This window comes from Haliaeetus leucocephalus, unplaced genomic scaffold (assembly GCF_000737465.1).
Source record: "Haliaeetus leucocephalus isolate CR32 unplaced genomic scaffold, Haliaeetus_leucocephalus-4.0 Scaffold229, whole genome shotgun sequence".
NCBI lineage: Eukaryota > Metazoa > Chordata > Aves > Accipitriformes > Accipitridae > Haliaeetus > Haliaeetus leucocephalus.
This window is the reverse complement of record NW_010972665.1, coordinates 6,596,812-6,623,166: the sequence shown is the minus strand read 5'-3', so window position 1 is coordinate 6,623,166 and position 26,355 is coordinate 6,596,812. Positions and strand designations below refer to the sequence as shown.

The window sequence follows — 26,355 nt, the reverse complement described above, 5'->3', positions numbered from 1 at the left end:
CATGAGAAAGACCAGGCCTGCAAGGGCCCCTGAAAGTTCAGGAGCCCTCAAATAATCAGTCATTTGGACTACTTGTGTCAATACCCAACCCTGACATTAACTATTTCTAAGAGTTCTGACTTCCTTTTAACTCCAATGCATTCACTTCCACATCTCGGGATGCTGAATGGAAAAAACATTTTCAAAAGTGGTTCCTGTTGACTGCATTCAGCTCCAGACTTCCTTGATTGCCTTCCAGCATCGACACCGTAGACTCTTTTGGATCGCACAGATGTGGACAGGTGACACTGTCCTCCTTCCTCACCATTGCTGATAAGCACAACCCCTCAGTGGAAAATAGCAGAAGGCAAGAGATCTGGCTATCAGCATCAGCAGCCTGCTATGTTCCTAAAACATGATAACCGGATCCTTCTGTGGTAGTGGCTGAGCCGCAGCAATGCGTAACACCTCTGCACTACCTCAGTATCCATCCCAGCATGTGCCAAGCAGTGGTGGTGTCAATGAGAGGCATTTTTCATGCTTATTCTTGTGCAGCAGAGCCAGGACAGCAGTAGCAGCTGAAGTTTTAAGGGCTGGAGTCTCAGCAGAAGGTCGCACTCACATCTTTACCCCAAATCATTATGCCTATGTATTTAATCTTTTCCTCACTGGTACCTTGTTATTTTTGTTAGGAACCACCAACATATCTTGAAGTAAGATAACATCTGGTATAAGTTTAAGTTGTCTGGGGGACTAACTCCGCACTTTCGTATCTGGTCTGGGTAGATTTCACTTGAGATACAAAACTGAGCTGGTTGAACTTCTCGCTGCAAATACTATTACTTGAATCCGGTGTGTCACCTGCCTTGTAAAATATTATTGTACAAACTTATTTCAAAGAAACAGCTTAAAACAATTTCTAAAATGCAGAAATTCCATTTATTATACTGAGAATATCAATTGCAAGAAGTCTTGCAATGCATTCTCTTCACTCTAAGTACAATACAGTACACTGTTCTCCACAATAAGTTACATAAAGGCAAATTTTATGTACATATAAAAAGGATCAGTGCCCAGAACTATTTGCACAGCATATCTGCTATTCAGAAGCCAACCATTCAAATCTTTAGTTGCCTTCAGAATTCTTGAAGCAAACTGAATTCATGAACAGATCTTAATCACCCGGTTTGAGAAGGGTTTTCAACTAATTTCTAAATTCAGTGGAGACCATGCAAACGGTTTAACCACAGAATTAGCGTTCTCAGCATTCATTCTACAAACAAATGTATTAAAAATGAGGCATGCCATATGGTAGCATATAAGACAACATGGAGAAAAATGACCTGCCTGCATTTAAACTGTTTATGCATCCCAAAATACCCAAAAGGGAAGTAGCGAAGTAGTAGTGCCATTATACAAGGCACTAATGAGACCACAGCATAATTCTGCTTATGCATGCTCAAAAAACAAACAAACAAAAAAAACCCCTAAAACCCCCTCAACTGAAAAAGTGAAGAATAAGGCTACTAGGATAATCAGTGGAATGGAGAGCATTGTATGAAGAAAGACTGTAATAGCACTTGCTTTTTCAGTCACCAAAACACTATGAGTGTATGACTGCCTTCCGAAAACATGTCAGGAAAATACCAGAAAAAGAAAGCAAAAGGACAATACCGGCATAATAGCAAACGGGCCTCTAATAAATTTATATGGGAATGGAAAGATGGTTCCTCAACTTGAAGGACGAGATGTACAGGCAAGGCCTTTGAATAAGGAGGAGTGGGGCCAAAACTCTTTAAACAAACAAGTTTAATAGCATAGCTCAGTTTATAGAAGGGATTCTGTGATGTGACATCTACTGTGGGAAAAGACCAGACCCAGAAACGCCCAGCTGGAATGTTCCCAACTTGCCTGATCCACCACCGAGATAAGAAGGTGGTGTCTCTTTTGCAGTGTGAAATTACATTATATGCTCTAAAATTCCACTTAAAAAGATTTTCATTCCCCTCATTCACATGAATTATTCTATATTCAACCACGTGAATGTCTGTTAATAGAGCAAATGTGGCCCTTGCTGTGAAATCAGCAACCTGAACAGTTGGTGTACCAGTCACGACATTCTGTATAGCTTTCAGGGCGAGATTCTTTTTCACACCTTTCTCTTGTTTCTACAAGTGTATTTTAGTCCTTCTAAAGTCACAGCACAGTGAGCCACACAGACTGAAAATACTCAAGACAACACAAAAGATTATTTAATTTAATTCTTAAAATAATGCAAATATAAGAATTGAAATGTACCATGTGGAAAATTGTTGGGTTGTACATTCCATTGATTTTTTCCAGTCGATACTGAAGACACTTTCCTTGAACTACACACGCTTTCCAATTTATTTGAGGTGCTTGAACTTGCAAAGTATGTAGGTAATAGCATATCAGTCAAAGCATTACTCGGAAATCAAATAGAAGAACCAAAAACCCTCTAGACTCTTCTTCACTGAAAAAGAGAGGCACTGCATTTTTAAGCTGAATTAAGGCTGTAAAATGATGCTGGTTCATTGTGAATTTGAAGTCATCAAATATCACAGGGGTGACATTTAACCCACTGCTTCGCTGTTAGTCCTGTAAGCCTGCTTACGGAGGTGAGTCTCAATCTCTTCCCTGAAGACCAGCATCCCAAGGTGCGAGTGAGAGGCCTCGTTCATGGCTTTGGACTGGATACACATGCGATACTGCTCTGGAGTGAGTTCGTCTGCACAATGTTTCTCGTGCCAGAGGTGAAAGAGACCAGGGACTGGTGTCCTGATCACAATAAGGTCACCGTGCAAGTACTTTCTGTAAAGGTGAACATCCTCGCCGCCCCAGCCTTTCACTTCCAAGTCAAAACCCCCTACAAAAACAATATCAGAAGATGTTATTTTGGCACACAGGCTAGATGTAAGGCAAAAAGAGCAACACTCCTTGTGTAACATATTACCAAATCTCTACAACATACCAGAAATTCTGGAGCAATTAACTTCCAAGTTCTCCATGCCAAAGCATGCCAAATTGAGGGAGAGGAGCTTCAAGCATACCACATCCTTTGCGGTGGAAACTACCCAAGACACAGATCATGCACTGCTGGCTTCAGAACGTCTCTTAGAACAGTGTCTCCAAATCGCATTATGCATGACATCCCATGTGACAGCTGCAGAAAACTGTAGGCAAACCTCACTGGCTATACTTTTGGGTTATTTTTAGCAATCATAATGGATTTTAGCAGCTGGAAAATGAAGCAGTCATGCACCATATGAAAAGCCCTCTCTAAAAATGCCAGCAATTACTCCCTAGGTCACAACTCAGAAAGCTGGATTAAGTAAAGGAAGCTGTTCTACCATTTTAAGTTCTCTTGCCTTTCCAGAACCATAGTGAAAATCGACCTAGACTCATGCACAATTTCAAAACTCTAGAATTATGAAGTCTTTATTTAGCATATACCATATACATGGCAATATGACTGCTATTAGAAATCAGCCCGCATTCAAGCCATTATACAGCACATATGGCTATATCACTACACCTTCTGGCAGACTATCTTCAAGACGGTCTTCCAAATTTAAGCACACCAAGCTGTTCTCAATTTTAATAGCATGCCACAAGGCGGTGCCAAAGCATACTTCTAAAGCCTCGAACAACTATATTCAACTACTCAAGGTTATTTAAAAGAAAGAATTTGAGAGCTTCTTGTGGTTTACTTGAGGGATGTGTTTCTTAAACTTGATTAACTTGCTTCAGACAGTCACAAAGAAAAAAAAAAAAAAAGAGTGAAATGTTGCTGCTAAAAAATATTGTGACTCAACAAACTCATCAGATGGGACATCAACTTCTAGAAAAACTTATTTATCTCATTGGTCAAACTTGTCAAGCAAGTCTGACTGCTGGGCTTGGGAAAATAATAAACGAAATAAATGCATTACTCTCCTGTTGTTAAATAAGAACAGAGAATTCAATTTTTAAACATGCAAATTTATTTTTTTTTTACAGTTTCATCTTACCAACAGTCAGAAAGTCTGTCCGATATTGACAAGTCATCCCAAAGCCAAAATCCCGCCAGAAACCAGAATCCTTCTTGTGTACCTGCAATTTTAAAAGAGTATCATTTTGAAATGCAAAATACATTGAAGGAGGTACCTTGCACTTGGTTTTGTAGAAAGCTAAGCTCTTCCGATCATTTGCTCAGTGCAAGATACAGCACATATACTTCTAATAGTTCTGTATCATGCACAGATGTGGGCTTCCTAATTACCTGCTGTTCACTTCACCCTTTGCCATCCGATCTCAAATACTTACTCTCATTGCAGTTTCCACATTTATCTTTCTGCCACACCACTTCTATTTTCCATTATCTGCAGAGACCAAGCAGTAAATTTTTGGTAGTCTATTGCCAAATCATCTGTTCCTGATACTCCAATTCGTACCTGGTTTCTAAGGCCACATTTGTCTCTTCTTGTTCTGATATGGCAAGAAAAGTAAGGTTTGTGATTGAAGTCAGCAACTATAAAGTTGTTCAAAAAAGTAGCCAGCCGAGTTGTCAGGCAGGAGCTCACTCCTCTCTCAGCTGTGACTATCTGAAGCCACATGCAAAAGCTTCCCTCCTACTTTCAGTAGGATCCCTGCAAACAGCGTAGGGAGTGAGGGTTATGTTTTTCTTTTCTTTTAGTAAGGCTGTGCTGCACTCTCTCTCCTCCAAACCAGTCTACCTGACAAGTCCCAGCTGCAAAACCCAGTTTCATTTATGCAGTTTCTTGAAAGAGAGTCAGGCTGGACATTGACTGTGGCCATTCCACCTTCAGGCAACAAAGACCCAGAAATACAGTACTTCCTTCATTCTGCTGAGCCCCAAATTATCTTTAAACCTATTCCCTTGAACGTTTGTGGGGTTTATTTGTTTATTATTTTGACTACAAGCTTCCCCAGAGGCAGTGTTTCTCATTCCAAAAGCAAGATGAAATTAGCAGTATAACAGCCAATGGTTCTGGCAGATGTTGGATGGCAAAGGTAAAGAAACAATCTGCACAGAGTACAGCTGTCCACAGCATGAAGCAAGCAACTGACTGAACATTTTAGTCCATCTCGAGTTACTTGGCACACTTCCTGCAACTTGGTAGTTAGCAAAGAGAGTCGACACCGAGGGAAGCTTATCAAGGACCGTTCATAGTTTTTTTTCCACTTCTTTGTTTGCTGGAACGTAAGATGAAAGTTGCTGCTGTGTTATGCCACTCTCCTTCTAAAATAATGGCTTTCCAAGCCAGAATTAAGCCATAGATCAGAACTACCAACTTCATTTGATTAATAGCACATTTTTTCTTTTTAAATCTAGGTAGAACTCCAAGTTTATCGAAGAACGAGTTTTGTACTGTTTGATAAGATTTTATTCCAAGTGCTTTGCCCATAATGGAGAAAACTGTTTAGATATGCACTGCCAAAGGTCATAAGATATCCCAAAGAGACTATTAAGTTACACTTAATTTTGTTTTATACAAAGCATGACTAGTTCTATCCAGAATAAATCATGCTACTTACCAATTGTTGCTCCACAGGGGGTGGTATATCTTGGTTGGCATAGACAATAGCAGGATTATAAAGGCTGAATACCACAGGATAAAAAACCTTTTTCCCTGGAAGTCAAAAGGTAATTGTTACTCACTGTGGGCATACTTTCTGAAGGCAAGAGGAAACCAGAAATATTCTCATTCTGTAAAATATTAGCTATTAGCCACCTAGTGAAAACAAATAAATAGAACGTCTAACTGCTAGGATTTCCCGTCTAGGTAGCCCACAACATCTAGTGGGGCAGAGCCCACAGGATTAAAAAATATATGTATATGTATTTATATATACTCTATAGGTATACACAGATATACATTTATATATAGTTATACATACTTACATACATATAAAATATTATATATATTATATATCACAATATCACATTAGATTACAGTGAAAAATTCCTGCAATAATGGTATGCAGTAAAGCTAAAAAATAACCAAGTCTAAGTAACACCTTGCATAGTTTGAGTTTCATGAGCTTGTCTCTTTCCACAAGCATTTAAAAGAGTGTACATCCAGGATGTCCCCTGCAAGGGCATTAAGCATCACGAGTATCCTGATCATGCTGTGACACTGGTTCTACGCCTATTACAGAAGCCAGATAAATATTTTTCAAGGATCTCTTGCATTGCCAGTGCTGCAAAGGTATTGACAACAGCCCGCAAGAATACTCAGTACCCTGATTTGGGCACGAACTCTGAACACGTGAGAAGCATTTTCAGATCTCATTTGAAGCAAAGGTGACAAAGTGTCAGTATGAATTGTCAAGCAGTTTGCCAAACTCCCTTGAGAAAGCTCACAAGATGCTCTTCTCCAAAGTTTTTCCAATTATTTACACAACTCGTTTCATGAAGTGCAGAGACAGACAGAAATGAAAGAAAAAGCAAGAAATAGAATCCAAGTATCTGGCTTATAGCAGATTTTTGTGCCCGTTTATTATGTGAAGAAAAAGTACCTATTCATTCCAAACTGACATTTGGAGAAAATGGTTTCTGGCTGCAACAAATCTGGAATAAGAGTAAGCATTAAAAAAAAGAACCCAAACAAATGTTTGACAGGAGAAGGTCTTAACTAGCACACCTGTTAAATCAAGAAAGCTTTATCCTTCTTGGCAGAAGGTTGTAGAACAAGCAAGCTTCATACAAACTTGAGAAAAATGGTCAGAAAATTTCAGAGCTTGGGATGTAAATGTGGAACATTAGCTCAGTCTCTGTAAGGAGCACATTGTGTAGCTCTACTGAAAACTATTCATATGCGACATGTCATGGCCACACAAGTGTGAGAAGACATAAACCAAACTTGTTAGATTTCAGTATAACAAAAATCTTCTTCCACCGTAAGTGCTACATTGAGTTTTGCTATACAAATTTACATGTTAAAGCAATTAAACTGTCCAGCTTTCTTTTAGACAGCCAAATCTTAAGAAAATGTGAAAATGGTACTTACTGTACAAAAAACCCCATGTCCTTAAAACAAGCTACACTAAGGCAAAAGTTATTGTCTTTTGTGCACAGAGAATTTTTCATTTTCCTAGGTGCATGGTATTGAATAAGCTCTACCATTCAAGTTAGTTTCCTCTATGTTTAACACAGGCCAGTTTAAGCCAAACAAGACAAGAAGACTCAGTTACAGCAACTGTAAAGGGACATACCAGGCTCAGCATTTAAGCGACAACTGTTGAGGAACTCGGCTGTGAAATAAACATCAACATCACAGAAGAACATCAGGACCTCGCCCTTTTCCCAGGCTCTGGCACCCATGTCAAGTCCCCGGCCTCGGTTAAATTCCTCATTCAGAGAGACAAGCGTGTAATTGTGGAAGTTAGTTTCTCTAGAAGAAAAACAGAACCAAACCCAAAATAAATCGGGGCGGGGGGGGGGCAGCAGAAGGGACCATTTATACTTTTTCAGCAGTTTACAGTAATTAAACTCTGGAAATTTTTTTAAAAAGTTATATCATCGGGATGAGAAAAAAATATCCTGTTCCACTTAGTTGTCTATTTTAAGTGTCAGAGCTTAGACATTGTAAAAAGATGGACCTCAGTCTTACTTCATAACTTCACTTTGCATTTAATCATTTGGACAGATTTAAAAGGCCTTTTGGCAACTGACGTGAATTCAAGTGTTCTCTGAAATTACAATGCCATCTAAAATTTGTCCCCATAAACTAAGAAGTCCTGACTAACAGAGCAATATCTGTCTTCCCTATGTCAGAGAGAAACAGAAAGCCAGAGTCTTGACAGTAGGAAACTCACAAGGCAAAAGGCCATCTGTCTGGTGATGCCACCGTAACCCAGTCAGTTTGCTTCTCCTCAGTATTTCATACCAGTAGCACACACACCTGTACTCATCGCAGAAGAGGGAAGGAGCAGCAAAGGGAGACTGGAAATACACCCGGGGAACATCTTCAAGCAAAGTTAAGTGTCTACTTTGGTGACACTTCAGAGGTCAATGCTTGCTGAGAACAGAGCGAAGATACTCAACAGTAGCACCGCTAAGAAGATAAAGAACCAGATAAATGCCCAGTGAGTTGGCAGCACTGAACCTGACTCAGTGCTGTGAGAAGAAGAGGACGTCTCACAGGGAGCACGGCAGGCAGCAGAGAGGCCTCAGAAACAGAGGCGTCCGGCACTCGGCAAGCTAGATGCCAGGGAGGCTCTGTGAGGGGAGGGCAGAAGCACTCCTCCCTTCCTAGAAGATGTCCGTGCATGGCAGGCCAACTCGCCGCCAGATATTAAGCCAGCGACACAACAGCCTGCGCCTGATACGTTTCACCGAGCAGAGAGAGCCCTGGCCTGCGTTGTGAGATGGCGATGGATACCTGGGAGCCCAGCTCTTCTCGGCTAACGCGGGGAACGGGGTCCCAGCTCAGGGACGAGCACAAGAGCTCAGGCAGAGATGCAGCCCCTTGGCTACAGGCTTACAGACGCTACTACCTGTCCCATCCCTCCGGCGGAACGAAAAGCAACATTTGGGAATTTTAAATCCATACTACTGTAACGGTATTTGCCAAGACAAACGGTGTCTAACATTGTTTTATAGCAGAAGGTAAGTATGGGCCCAATTACCTAGTACCTAGAGGACAGAGGGCAAAACTTAACTTCTCACACTCAACAGCCCACCAGCCTACTTTGACTACATTCCTTCTCCTTATCATTAAATAAAACTGATTCTCCAGTGGAAGAACTATAAAAATGTGCATCCCAGTTCCAAAGAACTTTAATTCTAATCAATCAGTTAGCATGACTGAATATTCACTGCAAAACTCACCCCTGTTGTTTTTTGGACTGTCAGACAGAAACCTCAAAGCCACTGCTGTTAGTCTTTTTTGGCCTATTAACTTGATTTTTAGTAGTCTTCAGGAGACTTTTGCAACTTAAGCTGTAAAATGCCGACCAAAAAATAGTGTACTGTAGATAAAGCTTACTTTTCCTATTAACCTGTAATGGACTATAAAATTATTCTTTTTATTATTTCATCCTTTTTAAAAACCATTTTAAATGCCCATCAATATAGTTTGTATTGACTGACATTGGATCGACACACTTACCTAGCTACGGATTCTAGGATGCTTTTTACTTCTGATAGCCCATCTTGTCCAAAATACACCACTGTGAGGTGAACACGCTTATCCTGATGAATACACACATCCCTACAAGCACAAAGATAAGCTGATATTAACAATTACTTGCAACACAACAGAAGCTTCAGGTAAAGCTATTACATTTAAAAGTATTAGCAGATTTAATTATTCTGGTCAGACTTCAACTAGCTTCTAAAGAAAACACAGAAGATGTTTTCCCTCTTCTTTCCCCATCTTTCCCATTTGAATCAGAAGGTTCCAATACTGTGTGTCTCATTCCAACACCTTGTTTTTTAAACAGGAGCTCAAAAACTGTTGTAAATACAGAAACGATGTTCAAGATCATCTGTGTCCAGGTTCACTGTGGTCCCGGCATTTAGTCTAAAAGGGGTTTTGGTGCAGTTTGAGAATCTCTTAAATACTTTTAGAAGGAATATTTTCTCTACACAATCAGTTCGATTACAAACATCCCAAGGCAGTTGCACACAATGTTGGAATCATTAGTTCTGTCACCAATCCACCAGAACAGAAATTCATTTTGAAAATGAAACAAAATACTGAAAATCAGCAATAGAGCTCACTATACAATCTCACGCACCTACCTAAAGTTTTGCATAAATTGTGCAAATGCCTCAGTTCTTCCAGCAAGAGGGACAATAATGTTAATCATTGATCTAGAAATATCGACCGTTTCACTCTTCACTTTCATGAGGGGTCCAAAAGGTCGGAACAAGGTGACATGCCTGTATTCCATGCCATCCATCTTCTTATAAAACAGCTCATACTGTGTCCCCTTATCTCTTTCTGTACGATAGTAACCTGAAGAATAAGTCACACAAGTAATTTGTAAAGTCAAAGATCCCAGCAATTGTATTTCAGAAACACTGTTTTTCCTGAGAACTATAAAAGAAGTGAAAAATAAAGCGTTTGGGGGAAAGCTTCTGGGGTTTTCCTAAAAACAAACAAACAAAAAAATCCACAAACCACCAATTATCACAATCACCCTTCTACCTTCTTAGACCAGATATGAAAAACAATCTCAAACAACCTCCAGCTTCCCCTGCTTCTTAGATAGGTTTTATGGTCCCACACCAACTTCTCAGGAGGAATTAGAGTTGGGTCCTCCTAAGAAAAAGGGAATTCAACTATTTGCTACGGAAAAGCATGGCTGAAATCTAATATTGCCTGTTCTTAAGCCTTCAGTAAGGATCTTCCCCTGAGCTAGTCCACAGTGAAAGCTGAGATCATCTGGCCAGCAATCAACACAACACAAGCTGTGGGCAGAACAAATGACAATAACTCACTTGACAAAGCCTGTAAAATCTGAAATGTGATATCTAAAAAAAAAAAATCCATGCAATAAATACTGGAATGCTTTAGAACTGTTTTCACTGCTGACCACTAGCTACAGTGCTTTCTATCCCATAAGTAAGGATAACGGTGTTATACTGTAGCTGTGGTCCTCTAAAACGTAAGCAGAAGTCTTCTACATAGCTGTAGCACTTTGAGAAAACAATACCAGATCTCTGTAAACAGGATTATCTATTTAGAGACATTTTACTCCTAATAGGCAGGGAAATCTATCCCATTCAGAACAAATATTTAGGTTAGCTGAGCACTTTCGTTTAAGGACCATCAAGGAAGCAACTCAAGCCAACAGCCTCTCTAATGTCACACCACAAAGGAAAAGACCAAGACTCATCTATGGCTTTGACTGAACTGAGCTCGGTGTTGGTAATCCCGTATCTATACTAATCTGAGAGTATGAAATGATGACAGGAAAAATCCGCTAACAGAACTACCCTATGTTCATCCTATCTCGGCTCTCCTCTCTCCCCCGCAAGGAAAAGGTATATTATAGAGAAGAAACATAAGCTACACTAGGAACCAAACAACTTTTAGTTGAGCTGGCCACACAGACCATTGAGAAAGTTATGAAAAGCTGCATACCCCCAAGCACGATGAACACACCTGCCTTTACACCATGCAACCGGTGTATTTCCATTCACTTGGCAGGCCTGAACTGCCTCTCCTGCAAGCCAGCCTCCAGAGCAGCTGAAATCCTCTCCCAGCCTCCCACCCAGACAGAAGGTGGCAGGGCACAGGGTAGAGGAACTGTTCTGGTGACACAAAGGGTTGTCTCTTGCGCTCAGTATTGATACTGTCCTTGTTGTTGTCATCTTTTTTGCAACTGAAATCAAGAGGGGTCAAGGTGTCTGAAGGGAGCAGCCCTCAAACTTTGAGGAGCTTGGTTTTGTCTATCTCAGGAACTAGAAAGAAGTGATCTTACAGCTTTGCTTCTCTCCCTATCCCCAGGACAATATTCTTCCACATTCCCCTCCTCCCATTACGTTCTCATTGAATACGAGAAGCAAAGGAACACGTACACCACCTTGCCCCAACTTTTTTCCTCTATACCCCAGGCTCCCTCAGAGTCCTTTCCCTAAACCTGCCTAACTCCCTCCATGATCCTCTGCTCCAGCCTCCCCCCAAACCAAATCCAGTTTCATTCACTGATATTCCCTCTTTCTGCCTGTCCTGTGTCTGCCCAACATCTGCTCTTTCACAGCGAGCTCCCTATTCCCCTCCAGTGTTCAGCTCTGTAATGCGCTCTCTCTTGTGGGCGAGCATGTGCACCGGCAGACCCGATGGGAAACGTGGATGACCACCACACAGGGTCTGTGGGAGACAGGGTGCAGCAGAACAAGCTGGTGCCATCACACTGGAATTTAATGGTGACTGAATCTAACTTTTCAACTTAAATGCTTTTTACCCTTTGAACAAAGTTTTGCAATGCCCTCCTTTTAGACGGAGAAATCCGCATTTATTTCTTTGTGAACACAGAGCTGCATAAAATATGCACCACATTTTAATGCTCTGGAAAAGCATGACAGTTTCAAGTCAGTATTAATTACAAGTACCAAAAAGGGTGTTTCAAACTATGAAAGTCCACAGTGTTGACTGTTAGAAGCAGAAAAAAAGTCTTTTATCCCTCTCAATCCTTTTCCGCTCCAACACTTTGTGCTGCCTAGTCCAGCACTGTAGCTTGAAAGCAGCTTCTTGGTTATCAGAGCAGCTGATGTACCATAGTGTTTGCACACCATGCTCTCATGTAGTACGCAGCAAGTACTTTGTACCCATACTCCTGCATAAATTAACATTTGGTATTGTATATTACATTCCTTTCTCTAGTATCCAATAGCTGTTTACAGATGAAAATACCATTTACAATGTAAGTGAAGTTTTTAAAAAGCATGTCAGTTGCCAATAGCTTATCTTTAATCAAAGGATAAGCTTAGATGTCAGTCTACAACTGAAGGCTGTAGGACAGAATAAAAATTTGTAGATGAAAGTAACTTTAAAAAAAAATGCTGCTGTAACTTCATAAATATGTTAATATGCAAGTCTAAATTTGAGTAGTGCCTTGCCAACATTCAGTCGCTGGAATGTAAGAGTCTAAACTTTTGAATCTCAACATCCTACCAGCGCCACACTTTTTAAATAGTAAGTATGTGCTCCTCGAGTTATTCTCCTTGCTATGAGCTAACCTCCACAGATAATCTACTAATTTGAATACTTTTATGGGATTAAGGCTTGTATACACAGAAGCCAGAATTGAGAACAGCCAGAAAAAGAACCTACATCTGTTTTACTTCTTAAGTGTGTTCAGGTTTTTAACACTTGGGACTGACTCATGTAATAAAGACTGCTATCTCACCTTCCAACTAGCACACACTGGCTGCCATCCAAAATAGAGCTCTATAAGCAAAGAGGTAAAAAGCAGCAGAAATAATTTAACAGCTGTTATTCGTGGTCCATGAAGCTTTACTGCCTTTGCAGAAGTTCTGTTTCTCACCAAACAAATTAAATCTAGAACACTGGGGATCAATTACTATCAAAGCCAAAATGCTGTTCTTCTATTGCCTCGAATACTATTACTTATTTTACAACCATCAAGAAAGCTACCAAGAAATGGTTTGGTCTATGAAATTTAAGACGCGTCCTATTTTTTCTGTGTGCATTAAAATTCTGCATTGAAGTTCCCAGGACACTGGCCAGTTTCTGGTCTTATGCAGGACATACTAAAGGGGGTGTTTGCATGACAAACAGTCCACAACATTTTATGGATGGCAAGGACTCTGGAAGAGTTTTGCCTTTGAGCTTTCAGCATTGAGATAAACAATTGTTACACCCCAAGGATGGGTGGTGAGTCTTCCCTTGAGATTCAGACCTAAAGACAGTTTCTGGCCTTCGCCCAGTTCCAACTAGAAACACAGAAGCAAGAGAAATGGACCCAAACAGCAGCACTCAAATTCTGGTAGACATTCAATAACAAGACCTTTATTAGAGATCAGCTAATTGGTAATTAATTTCTGAAAAAAATGCTAATACCTCTATTTTCCAAAGGTTAATTTTAAATGTATATCCAGTGGAGGAGCTTTTAATCTCTTGGTAAAATAAACCCATTGCACTGATAAACGTAACCCAAATAAACCAGTTACACTGATAGTGAAGTACAGATGTCCATGAAGGCTCCCCGATGAGTTTTGCATCGCTATTCAAGGCTTAATGTCACAGGCTTCTGAAGAAAGGGCATGGAGAGAGGTAATACTATTATGCTCTTCCCATCTTACTTATTCTCTGTTTCTCAGTATTATCAAACACTGATGTCAAAGAGATCTATTTTTAATCCAGGACTATCTTAGAATGCCCAATTCAGCAACCACGTTCATTGCTTGGAGTCCTGGACCCCTTAAATTTGTGAAAATATGTAATGCTGCAACTTCTATCCTCTCTAGGGATACTCTCCATCCAAGGGGAATAGCATACTCCTGTTTCTCATATGCTTACATCTAATGGAAATATTAAGAAAAAAGCCAACTTCAAAGAGTTTCTCAAACAGCAACTACACAATACTTTTTTTAGGGTCAGATTTTTGTTCTGTTAATACTAGAATTCTGGAAGCTTCATTCTGGGTTGCAGCAAAGCAAAAAAGGTATACAATACAGGAAACGGAGCCCTGCAGAGCTGAGAAACTTGCTGGTTTTCTCTTCATCAGCAGAGCAAGTCAACTGAGCCTTGTGCAAAGTAATTTGGAGCTTTCAGAGAGTATCTTTGTAGTTGCAATGCATACTTGCAAATCATATTTTTTTTTTTAACTTGGAGTTATTGCTCAAAGCCTGCCAATAGCCATGATGTGGCTGTGGCAGCTCTGCCTAATCACAACTCCAAAACAGATTTGGATCATTACTTTGTCTCACAACACTAAAACAATAACATCAGTTTGGATAACACTTGAACAGGTTGCTCCCTATTGCAGATACAGCTTCCTTGCACCACTGGGAGAAGCCAGAATATCTTCATGTACAGATCACAGAGGCTGAGCATGCAGCAAAGGAGCTGCAGGAACAGTTAAATCGGGGGCACAGAGCAAAAAAAAAAAAAAAGGCAGCAACAAAACAGTTAGCATCTATCAGCACATATTTTGTAGTTTTTTGGCCTATGCAGTGCTAGAGTAATGAAAATCGGTAGATTCAGACTACCACGTATTATTGAGTAATTAAGTGTACTTTTTCAGAAAAGTTTATTTAGGAAATTTCTATTTATAAAATAGACAAATTTAAATAGGCAGAAGGCAGATTAATTTTAAATTCATGTTGTTAGTCTTTGTTGTCACAAGTGAGTCCAATATAGGTAAACCCTACAATACAATAAGAAGAAAATTCTTGACACTTTTACAAATCAAGACAGTGATGTTTGACTGGGCATCAGAGGCAATGTAAATGCTGGGGAAGAACTTCAGACATGCTCAGTGGAGATTAAGAGATACCATCAGGTAAAATTATAAGAAAAGAGATTCTAACCTTATTTAAACAGCCTCTAAGGATTTACTAATTCTCTAAGGATTTACTAATACACCTGAGAGTACATACCACAAAAGATTACATAGCTCAGGGTTTAGTTTAGTATTTCACAAGTCCAGGAAAAAAGCTGAAATAATTCCCAGAACCAAACCTTTACCTACATGAAAATTTAGCCTGTTGAGGTAGGAAGCTAGAAAACTTCCAGAATAAAAATGCCTGTTTCTAGTTCAGCTTGTACTGGTGGCACAGTTTTGTGGGTAATTTTTTGTAGATAGATATGCATTAGTTTTGAGAAAAAAATTCCTGCAAGTCAGAACAAAAGCAAAATCAGTTTACCTATATTAAGCATAAAATACAATGATCATGTACTAACTAATGCAGTCTCATGTTTTCTCTTTTGCCCTACGACCAAAAAAACCAATGCACACACCAAGTTTCTCAGCTTCCTGTTTCAAATTGTATAAAACTCTAGTCTTAGTCCTAAATCACTTATTACAAAATAATCTATTAGCAATTGAAGAAGATACTGAACTTAAATAATTTGTTTTAAATCATGCTGACCTTAACAAACTGTTTTTCTAAATGAGCAATGCTAATCCAGCAACAATTTAGTTGTGTTCTTCGGACAGTTACAGGATCTGCTGTGACTTCAGTAGATACACCAAGTCTGCTATGAAACTTGGACCCACCAGTTTATGATAGCTCAAGGGAGCAGTATTTTCCAAATGGAAAGGCTACAGCTTTCCAAGTAGACTTCCATCAAACGAGGATGCACAAACTGACAACGGAGGTAGCATGCTAGAGCCCAGTCACAGGGCTGCAGGGCGAGGGACCTGCAGGTACCACTACTGGCTGGTTCCATTTCTCACCCCTAAGTTTTGGAAAAATAGGAAAAAATGTGTAAATATTCAGAAGCAGCCTTTTTTTTGCTGACCCAGTGTCTAAATTAGCCAGTAGTATTCGCACATACGAAAAAACAGAATACCCACACAACCCACAACTTCTGTCTAAAAAAAGACACTGATACGTATCACTATGGCTAGTTGCTAACACACCATAGAAGAGCTACAGCATAAAAATACTTTCCTTCTTCTATAGTTCCTTTAACTCTATGCTTGAAGAGACTGCCTTTACAGCAAAAGAAAATTAGTTTGATTTCCAAAACCAATTCTCAATATACTGGTGTGAACAGAGGCAGAGGTATGAAAAGTACAGCTCTAAGGTCCTAAATCTGCTTGCTTTCTTAGAGGTCTGCAGTCATTAAAGGTAGTACACCAAGAAAAATAAGCAGCTATTTTGGTAATGGCAAAAAAAAATCCACTAGAGTATAAGCAGTATCTAAAACAGCAAAGGAAAGCAGCTGCACACTTAATATAAAAAGAAAACAATTATAAGACTGCAAGAATGAGTACCTCCAGATAAAATAATGGTCTTAAGTGAAAACTGTACTAAAATCCTAACACTGCACTGGCTGTATTATACTGACACAGCTGAGTGGATTTTACACCCTGCCCCACCTTCTGGAAGGAAGAAGAGTACTTGCATTAAACTTTAAACACAGTAGCTGTTAAAAGCAGAGACTTTTTGTGCTTCAGACCAATTACATCATCTTACACTGAAAGAACCGATTATTTCAAGGCCAATGGTACCTTTCTCCAGCATGTTTGCTTAATAGTGCAGACATCAGTACTGCAGAGATCCAGAATCCCTTTTGCTCTTACAGTAATGCTTTTATAACATGGTCCAACATTTGGGGGTTTTATGGCAGCATGAACTGTATTTAATACTGTAAATACAAAAAAGAGGTAGTACTAGGGCAGTTTTTGATAATACTTATCTCCATCAGCATTACACTATCTTGAAAGCCAGCGTCTATAGGAATTATCATTAATGCCTCTTTTAAGGGTGTCATTAAGTGTGGAAAGCATAACTGCTATATTTGCTTTTATAATAACATGTGTTCTGTAATTAAACTTACAAGCACCGAGAGAGAACTGAAGAGAGAACAAGAGAACAGTTCAAGGTTGCACAGCTTAGCAGACCCCATAACTAGTATACCATGAAGGGTCTATTCAGGACGCCAAGTTTTTGGCTGACATGACCAGAACACATTAGCCTACCAATGTTCTCCCTCCAGTACGAGTATGCCAACTCCAAGAGGGTGAAAAGCCTGAATATTAACAAAAAGTGGCACAGAGATGAGTGAAGAAAAACCCTGTAGCTTCATACTGAATTGCTTAACTACACAGGAACAAGAGAGATGAATCAAATTTCTCCCTCTCACTGCCACCAGTTTCACTGGAAGTCTTTCAGTTATTTAGTACCATAAGCAGTTGTGTCACACTGACTTCAGCTACAATCAATTATGAATGCCTCAGTATTTTAAGTGGATACAGCTTCTCCCATACACTTCTTATGAGCCCTTCTTCTGAAATGGACTTCTTGCTCCCTACTCAAAACACAAAATAATGAAGCAGCAATATTCTCATCATTAGAAACAAAGGTTCTTACTGTGTAATTACTGTTCAAGACTATATTCAAGTAGGTAAAACCCCTAAAAATACAAACACCATTAAATGCTTGTTGTGACATTCTGTTAATGGGCTGGAAAGCATGTAATAAACATACCTTCTATAAAATCATTTTCACTATACAGCTGCCTCTCTCCTACTCCATCATCTTCATCTTGTCCATCTTCTTCATCTGGATTATTGATAACTTCTAGGCCAGCCTCAATAACTTCCACCAATTCATCTCGTTTATCCTTTCTAACAGGTTTCTCTTCTGGATGCCGAGTGAGCCCCATCTCCAACTGGAATACTTTCACGGACGTAAAGCTTTCAAAAGGAATGACGCCATATTCACTAGGCAGTTTGGCCCCCACGCTCACCTCAGCTTTGTCAATCTGGGAATGAAGAAACTCTAGGAGATCATTGGATGCTTGTTCTTTGGTGCCCTGGTAGTTCATACCATTGACCTTGGGGCTCTTCTTTTCCTGCAGGGATTTCAATTTATCACTCATTTCCTGAAGCTCTTGCTTTAACTGGGCAATCTGACGTTTCAGACTGGTAGCTCGGTTTTGATAATGCTCTTCTTGTTCCTGCAAGAGAGCTTGATAGTACTCTTTACCCATGTTTTCGCCTACAACACCAGGTAGAGATCCATTACCATCTGTTTGTGGAGCACATTCGAGCAAATACATAAGCAAGACTAAACTGAATAGTAAAGCAAGGCCCACTAACAGCCAACGAGTCCTGGCTTGAATTACTAAGCTTCTTCTGGGCATTCTCGTATTATTTCCGTTTCCAATCCAAAAAGGTGACTTATCTGCTCATGCCTTCCAGGGAACATCACCCCAGAGTTCAAATCTTAGAAAGAGAGAAAAAGCATAACCATAATAGTTACTACAAGTTTTGATAAAGTAGCTCATGAGTGGTTTTCAACCTTTGCCTTAATCAGGGTCATTGCAGAGACACAAATCTGAAGTTCCTATGTCATCCATAACCATCAACTGTAAGTTTTGTTGATGCCATACAATTTGTTCAGGATTTCCTACCTCAAACAAAAAACCCTGCAGAGGGGGTAGAAGATGGAACACACCAGCAAGGAATCATATTTCCATTCCCTAATTCAACCCTAGTTGAAGGCTTTTAGCCTATTTGAAGTTCAATGAGGAAAGTCTGCAAAAGTCATTTTATAAGCTTTGAATTGACAGCAATTCCCCCCCCCCGCCCCCCGCCATGTGTGAGAGCAGTCTACAGTTTAGTAACAATAATTTTCATTGGCTAGTCTGGCTTCTCCTCTGGCACTTGAGTATTTTATTCCACTTCCCCCTTTATTCCACTTTCCTTGGAATCCGTGGTCTGAGTCAGCAAAATGAAGACAGAACCTAAAATTAAAAGAAAGGTGCATATTAGAACCACAAAGCAGCTGGTCATTTGGAAAACACGTGAACAAAGTTGTAACACATGCATGCAAAGGATTGCTGGGGAAAGGGGTGGGAAAAGGAGAAAGAAAACATTATTTCTTTCCATTGCATTACACATCAGTGATTCCCTTTGACATAGTGTCTGGAAAATAGCAATATGGACAGTCTAACAAAATACATTTTTCACATACTAGCTAAAGCAGTAAGGGTTCTTCTAGTCTCATCAAGTTCTATTTGGTTTAACTCCCCCATTCCTTCTTGGGTTTGTTTTGTTTTGTTTTCCTCTGTGGGAGGAAAAAACCACCAACAAAACCCATGCCCTTCCTACTCCTCTAAACTAAAAAAATTCCAAGAACTCTTCTGAAGCAGCAGCAGCAGAAGCTTGCATTTCCATTTGCTTTTCCTTTAAATAAACATCTTTTAGGGAATAATTATTCATTCATGAATAAAGTATTGCAGATTTAAATATCAAAGTTCACAGAAACAGAATTTCAGAATAGGCCAAATTCAACAGAAATTCAAATTCAAACCCCAATTCCTGATTGATGAAAGGGAGACTCAGACTATCCATTCACTAACATTTCCACCTTTTGATTTCAGTAGGTATTGTGGTTTAACCCCAGCCAGCAACTAAGCACCATGCAGCCGTTCACTCACTTCCACCCCCCCGCAACAGGATGAGGAACAGAATCAGAAAAAAAAAAGTAAAACTTGTGGGTTGAGATAAGAACGATTGAATAACAAGTAAAATAAAATGTAATACTAAACAACAACAATAACAATAATAAGAAGAAATGTAATAAAATAATAAAAAAAAAACACCCAAGAAAACACAAGAGATGCACAATGCAATTGCTCACCACTGCTGACTGATGCCTGAGCAGCGATCCAGCCCTCCCAGCCAACTCCCCCCAGTTTATATATCGAACATGACAGTCTATGTTATGGAATGTCCCTTTGGCTAGTTCAGGTCAGCTGTCCTGGCCATGCTCCCTCCCAGCTTCTTGGGCACCTGCTTGCTTGCAGAGCACGGGAAATGGAAAAATCCTTAACTTAGGATAGGCACTACTTAGCAACAACTAAAACATCAGTGTGTTATCAACATTATTCTCACACTAAATCCAAAGCACTGTACCAGCTACTAAGAAGAAAAATTAACCCTATCCCAGACGAAACCAGGACAGTAGGCCAGCGTGAAGAGGTGTTGACCATTTGCATGGGTCACCCTCTTACACCACTGACCAAATGGGCTGAGAGGAAAACACCAGGGAAAAAGACTACAGTTAGGCAAGAGGAGGGTACCAAAAATCCCACTCGGCAACAATAGTCAGCAAAACAGTTTGTGGGCCTCTTCAATGACAGCATAAAGAGCTAAGAAGTAAGCTCAATGCATGTTAGTTTACTTTCTAACATTAACAAAATACTTTTGTTTAAAACTTGGTTGTAGAAAATACGCTCATTAAAATTTATCCAGGGATCTATTAGTTCTACATCCATTTCGACTGTGTTATGTAGTTGTCTGGGGGAAGTACCAGGACTTGAGTAAGTTCAGTTTAGTTTCAGTATGCTTACGAGAGTAGAAGAAATTGCCTACTCCAATACTCCTTATATATGGGCTGGAAAGATTGTTATCTAACACTGCCAGCAGCCAGAAACCCCGTCTTCCATCCTTGCAAATGAGTCACAGTGCCACCATGCACTCTATGTGTTTACAACAAACACCTTGCAACATTTGTCCCCAGTTATGTCCTTGTGACATTTCTCCCTTCCCATTTGGCTTCCACCATCAGGATATTGCTTTAGTGAGAACCAGGTACCACGTATCGGTGCTATCATGATATTCAGCATCCTCATTTGCAAGAAAGCTCCAATTACAGGGTCTGAAAGATTAAGTAATTTATTCATACCACCAACACCAATGCTTGCGATAGCTGATCCTAAGTTTGTACGCATGGCATGCAGACTAAATTTTGCAAGAGCTGCACACCTTGGAGTTGTCCAGCTGAAGCCTACAGGACTGCTTGAAACAGCCGTTACCTTTTCTAGTCCCTGCCTATGACCCTGTTCACGAATAAATTGGATCCATTATGTAGAAACTCTTAATACAGCAGCTTAAAGGCAATAGTTATCTGAAACTGAAGCGTTTTGAACTCATGTAAAAAGCTACTGGACACTTTGGTTCGAAATAAGTAAAAGTTTTATCAACTGAATTCTAGATGACATCCTTTTAAGTCCAAATAAGACAGAAGTTAGTCACTCCTCACTGCGCAAACACAACATTATATAAATGCAAGTTAAATGCCTATAAAGAGTGATAAACACCAGATGTATCCTCAGACTATTGACCAGGGTCCAGATGTGGTGAATCAAGGGAGACAGAGAAACAACAATCTACAGGATAAAAACAGTTCACAGAAATGATGTAATATCATCCCAAGCTCTCTTTAGTACAAAGTTGCCGATACGATGTTTTTTCACATTTCTTCCCGAATTCTTGTTCTGTTAGACTGTAAAAGGTGAAGCCACAATTAATAACATAAGAAACCATATGTTTATTTAAACCTAGATAAACCTACTGCTAGACTGCAGTAAAGCCACTCCATGCAGAAGCTGGCACATCTTAGATCAGTCAAGGCATACTGAAAAATGATCAAACTACCTGACTTGCACCCAGTCCCATCTATTTTTCACTGCACAGCCTTATTACTGCTGTCAAGAACAAGAGCATTTCTGCATCACTGTATACACAAACACAGCTACCGTTCCACTACAGAAATCAGCTTGTCAAGTTATGAAGACATGCTTTTGGTACAGGGGACAGGGTAGGAAACAAGGCTGACTCTTACTCAGCAGGACATGAAGAAGAGAGCTTTGTGTTTTTCCTTTACCTTTCCCCTCACTTTTACAGGATAATTAAAGAAAACGAAAGCATGTACTAGAAAGCAGGAGCTGGTATTTCTAGTTGAGACTGTCTTAAGAGATTATTTGGGCTACCATGGTACAGTTTGATAACGGGCAGTGCAGGCAGCTGCAAACCATGGCCAGATTTGGTTCATCACTGAACCTCTAACTTAAAGCCACCTAAGTCACACAACCTCCTACCACCATGGGCTTTAAACAATCAGTAACTGTTGTTAAGTGATAAATAGACACCCCTGAAGCTGGGACTTTAGCCTAGTAGGCCTTTATTCAATTCTTGCTCTACCAATAAATTGCCCTGTGTTCACTAAGTTTCTTTTGGTGTCATTCATGTTTTAGAAGCAAATGACAACAGATTTCCTGATGCGGTGTCAAGAGGACACAATGTACTGGGAGATTAAGATTCCCTCACACAATAGCACAGGGCAATGAAAGAACAACTCTGTTCTTAACTTTAACTGTGGCCAAATATACATCATTATGGTAAGCATGGACTAAGAGAAGTCAGCCCACCTCCACAGGGACTCGCCGCTTGCACTGCATCATGAATGCAAGAACAAAAGATTATGAAAAACTGCAGATTTCTGAGCCTTCCTACTGACACTTTACCTATTAACACTAGCGGGCTGTTCTGTGGAGCAGTGCCTTAAGGGGTGCTTAGGGAAGAGGAACAATACGCCATTTGGAAAGCAATGGAAACTACACGTGGTGGGCTGTAGAGAGCTCCTGGTTCTTTTCCTTCTAGGCTCTAATTAGTCCCTCATTAGTTGAAACCCTTTTCTAGAGAGCTACTAACAATCTTATTAACAAGACAGCCTTTTTTCACAGAGATGGGCCTTGCCTATTTATCTTTGACAGTTTTCATGCAACACCATAAAGAACAGGCATTTCTCCCACTACAGCTTCCCTGTGGCCTTTAAAGGCAAGGAATGTTTGTGCAACCAGTTATGTTAGACATTAATATTTTAAATTGCACATGGAGAGCTGAAGGGGTAAGTTAGTTTGCTAAAGCAGTGGGTACTGAGCCAATTTGGACAGCTCTCATTTTTTTTCCCAGTATTACTTCTGCTGAGAAGAGTCCCCATAAAGGAGTCAGACACAGATTTCATCTTGCATCTCTCAAGGAGTGAAGCCAGTAAAGAATCTTAGTTTTCATCCCATCAGAAAAGGAGGGTTTACAAGCCCTCTATTTCACCATCCTCTCTTTTCAGAAAAGCACTAGTTTTGCATATTTACAACCCAAATTTGATATGAATCAGGTCTGGCACAGCACTATTTTAGGCATTCCAGTAACTACTCCCAGGCTGTAGGAGATGATTACAAGAGAAAGCAGGCTGTGAAACCTCAGAATTAACAAAAGCACACAGGATCCCAAGAATCACAATAGGAAAATTAATTCAGTGTCACATGGTACATTCTGAAGTTTATAAAAAAACCCAAACACATTACCCAGAAATAAGTAATCATGCAGAAGTCCCTGGGATCAGTGTTTAAAGATTAAGTTCCAAATCTTTAAATTGCACATGATGATATTTCACTTTATTTCAAGTCTTCGAAACAGGTCTATTTGCAAGACTCCCCATCATCGCCAAAGAATGAGATTTCTGAGGCTTATACAATGCTTATAAAGATTTGCAAGTTTTCCAGAAGCAACTGGTTGTTATTCTTTCTGCATTTCCAGGGCCTTATGTATATTCAACTATGGAAATGTTTCTGTTCCTTACAAAAGAGCTCATTGATTCTCTAAGCACAAGGGAATAGACCAGCATGCTAATTGAAAATGCTTTTAAATTTGTTTTCATTATATTAGCATTCTGTTTTGGTTCCTTGTTGCAAATGATGAGTATGTCTTCCTAAAGAGGGGAAACATTCACACTTAAAGCAGTGACCTAATTCAGTATGCACTTGGCTTCATGCCAGACTGTATGGACATTCCTCATTTTAGCATGTTCTACTTTAGACATGTCCTTTTCATTCAGCATGCCCTAGATGGTCATAGCTTAGCTGCTTATGAAATTCCAGCTGATTTTCATAGTTACTTTATTGTTCATAATTTCACCCAGATGCCACAGAGATTCACTGTCTCAAACCCCCTCCACACACACATCCTTCTCTCTTTGGCAAGTTATACAATGAAAACATAAGGCCCAATATCACCCCTTGAATATTCCATCTTACTCTTCTTCAGAGTGACACTGAAAACAGAATTGCTTGTGAACATTAGAGAAACATTGTGCACACGGTTATTTTCTCACTTGCTGAAACCACCACAAAGCAAGTTGGCTGTCCTTGCTGTTGCGGACAATCTGCATAAATCCTAGAGCAAGAAACCTCAAAACCATACCTTAAGTATGCAGAAACACATCATGTCTGCTTAGTCTGCTGAGGTATAGCTTCAGAAAAGACACGAAGAAATTTGTTCAGGGCTTTATTATACAGTTCTAGTAAAATAAGTACCAAAGTCAGATGTTTCTGCTGTTGGGAAGGTTAATAGAAAGGGAAAGGCAATGAAGAGAAAAAATATCCAAGGGAAGAGTTAGAGGCTGTAGTTCTCACTTTCCACAGAAATCAAATCTTCATTCTAGTACCTCACCCTCACTGGACTGACTGAAAAATAACATTTTTTTAAGCACAATTCCATCACCTGACTTGCTTTCAAGAGAAGTGGAAAGCTACTACCAATTTATGGAAACAAGAACTACATTCAAGAAAACCAGCAGGAAAGTGAAAATAATCACAAAATATTTTAGACCGTACCAGTTTAATAATATAACCTGAAGAATTTGAAAGTTGTGCTTATACACATTGTAACCACTGCCCACAGTAAATCAATCACATCAGGCAGAAGCAGAAGCTTATTTTCAACTTTTTCAAAGTTTAGAGCATAATATGCTGTTCCAATACATCACAACATGCAAGTTTAGTATGTAAGCACAGAACTGCAGCTTTGCTACTCATATTATCCAACAGACACTAAAGTGAATTTTTCTTCCAGCTACCTCTTATGATTTTCATCAAAATTTCCTGGTGTCCTCCTCTGTACCTTCCCAGCATTCCCATCGCATGGCATACTACCTTGGCGTGCTCACGGGGACAAACCTGTATAGGGCAAAACCTGTAAGAGCACACACCAGCACTCTTCAAACAGGACAGAGCAGTTTCTACAGAAGGTTATTTTTCCAGACATTGCAAATCTAAACCAGAAGTCCAAGATCTAAAAAAAAAACCCAAACAACAAAACAAGACATCTGCCTTGGGAGACTAGGTAACAGAAGCAGCTCTCCATCAGATCTAACTCAAACCCACAAAATGCGTGAACCTTAATTCTTATCAGCTCAACCTGGTTGATAAATATGAAAAACAGTTGCATTCAGCTCGTGCCAATCAGTCATGTGGCAGACTCCAAGCAGTATCAGATATGCAGTCATCTATGTTACTGCAGCCAGCCTCACCTGACTGCTCATCAACTAACAACCCGGGATAATGCTGAGCTATCAGTTTAGCACTGCCCATACTGACTCACAGGTTTGGGGTTTTTTGTGTCCCTCAGCTTTCTTTGTTATAAACTCCCACTGGTAAACACTGCCAAAGCCGGAGTCCCATGGAAGGGGCAGGGGGACAACAGTGATTGCACACTGATCACTGAGCATCTTAGTTAAATTTTTAACTAAAGACACAGAAGAAAAAAAACCACCACAGTGTCAACACAAGAATACTGCATTATACACTCTCTACAACTACCTGAAAGGAGGCTGTAGCGAGGTGGGTGTCAGTCTCTTCTCCCAGGTAACAAGCAACAGGACAGGAGGAAACGGCCTCACATTGTGCCAGGGGAGGTTTAGGTTGAATATTCAGAAGAAATTCTTCAGCGAAAGGGCTGTCAAGCATTGGAACGGGCTGCCCAGGGAAGTGGTGGAGTCACCATCCCTGGAGGTATTTAAAAGACGTGTAGATGTGGTGCTTAGGGACATGGTTTAGTGGTGGACTTGGCAGTGTTAGGTTTACAGTTGGATCTTAAAGGTCTATTCCAGCCTAAACGGGTCTATTATTATGAACAGCCTCTGATGAATTATGAAGTGCTTGAGCATACCTGCAATAGGTAACTTCAGACATTTGTTTAGTTCCTAAATGGCAAGGAAAAAAATTCATGCCTTTGGCACAAGGATCGTAGTAGTGCTCATAGTACACCGGGGACCAGTAGTTCAGGCATGGGAACCTGTAGGAAAAAGCTGCTTCAGTGATGGATGACAACTGCAGGATTTATTACTCAAAAAAATAATATTCCCTATGCAAATGGCTTATTTTACAAAAGCAACATCATTCTTTTGCCAGCAGAAATGATGTGCTGCAAAATAAAATTAAGACAAACCTGCCACAAATTTCCACTGTCACATTAAAGACTCCAGTACACAGGGAAGATATATAGGGTTTCTTATCTCCCTTCTTTCACGCAATAGATCAACTCCCTCTCAACACTAGAGAGAGACTTTATCAG

General features: G+C 39.9%; 1 protein-coding gene across 1 annotated transcript; it reads right to left on the bottom strand.

The window, feature by feature from the left end:
* Positions 1-1,490: 1,490 nt before the first annotated feature.
* Positions 1,491-18,868, bottom strand: CSGALNACT2 (chondroitin sulfate N-acetylgalactosaminyltransferase 2). Its single transcript, XM_010567842.1, has 7 exons — positions 17,642-18,868; positions 9,752-9,968; positions 9,117-9,218; positions 7,219-7,397; positions 5,539-5,633; positions 4,011-4,092; positions 1,491-2,866 (listed from the first exon to the last, which is right to left on the bottom strand). Exons 1-7 carry the CDS (start codon positions 18,297-18,299, stop codon positions 2,574-2,576), a joined length of 1,626 nt encoding a protein of 541 aa, XP_010566144.1. The 5' UTR covers positions 18,300-18,868; the 3' UTR covers positions 1,491-2,573.
* Positions 18,869-26,355: the final 7,487 nt, after the last annotated feature.

Excerpts from the sequence above, each read along its gene's own strand:
- CSGALNACT2 (XM_010567842.1), bottom strand. The coding sequence starts at position 18,299 with ATGCCCAGAAGAAGCTTAGTAATTCAAGCCAGGACTCGTTGGCTGTTA. Across the intron at positions 7,398-9,116 it reads ATCCTAGAATCCGTAGCTAG|AGAAACTAACTTCCACAATT; the intron begins GTAAGTGTGTCG and ends TTTTTCTTCTAG. Across the intron at positions 5,634-7,218 it reads TCGCTTAAATGCTGAGCCTG|GGAAAAAGGTTTTTTATCCT; the intron begins GTATGTCCCTTT and ends TTTGACTTCCAG.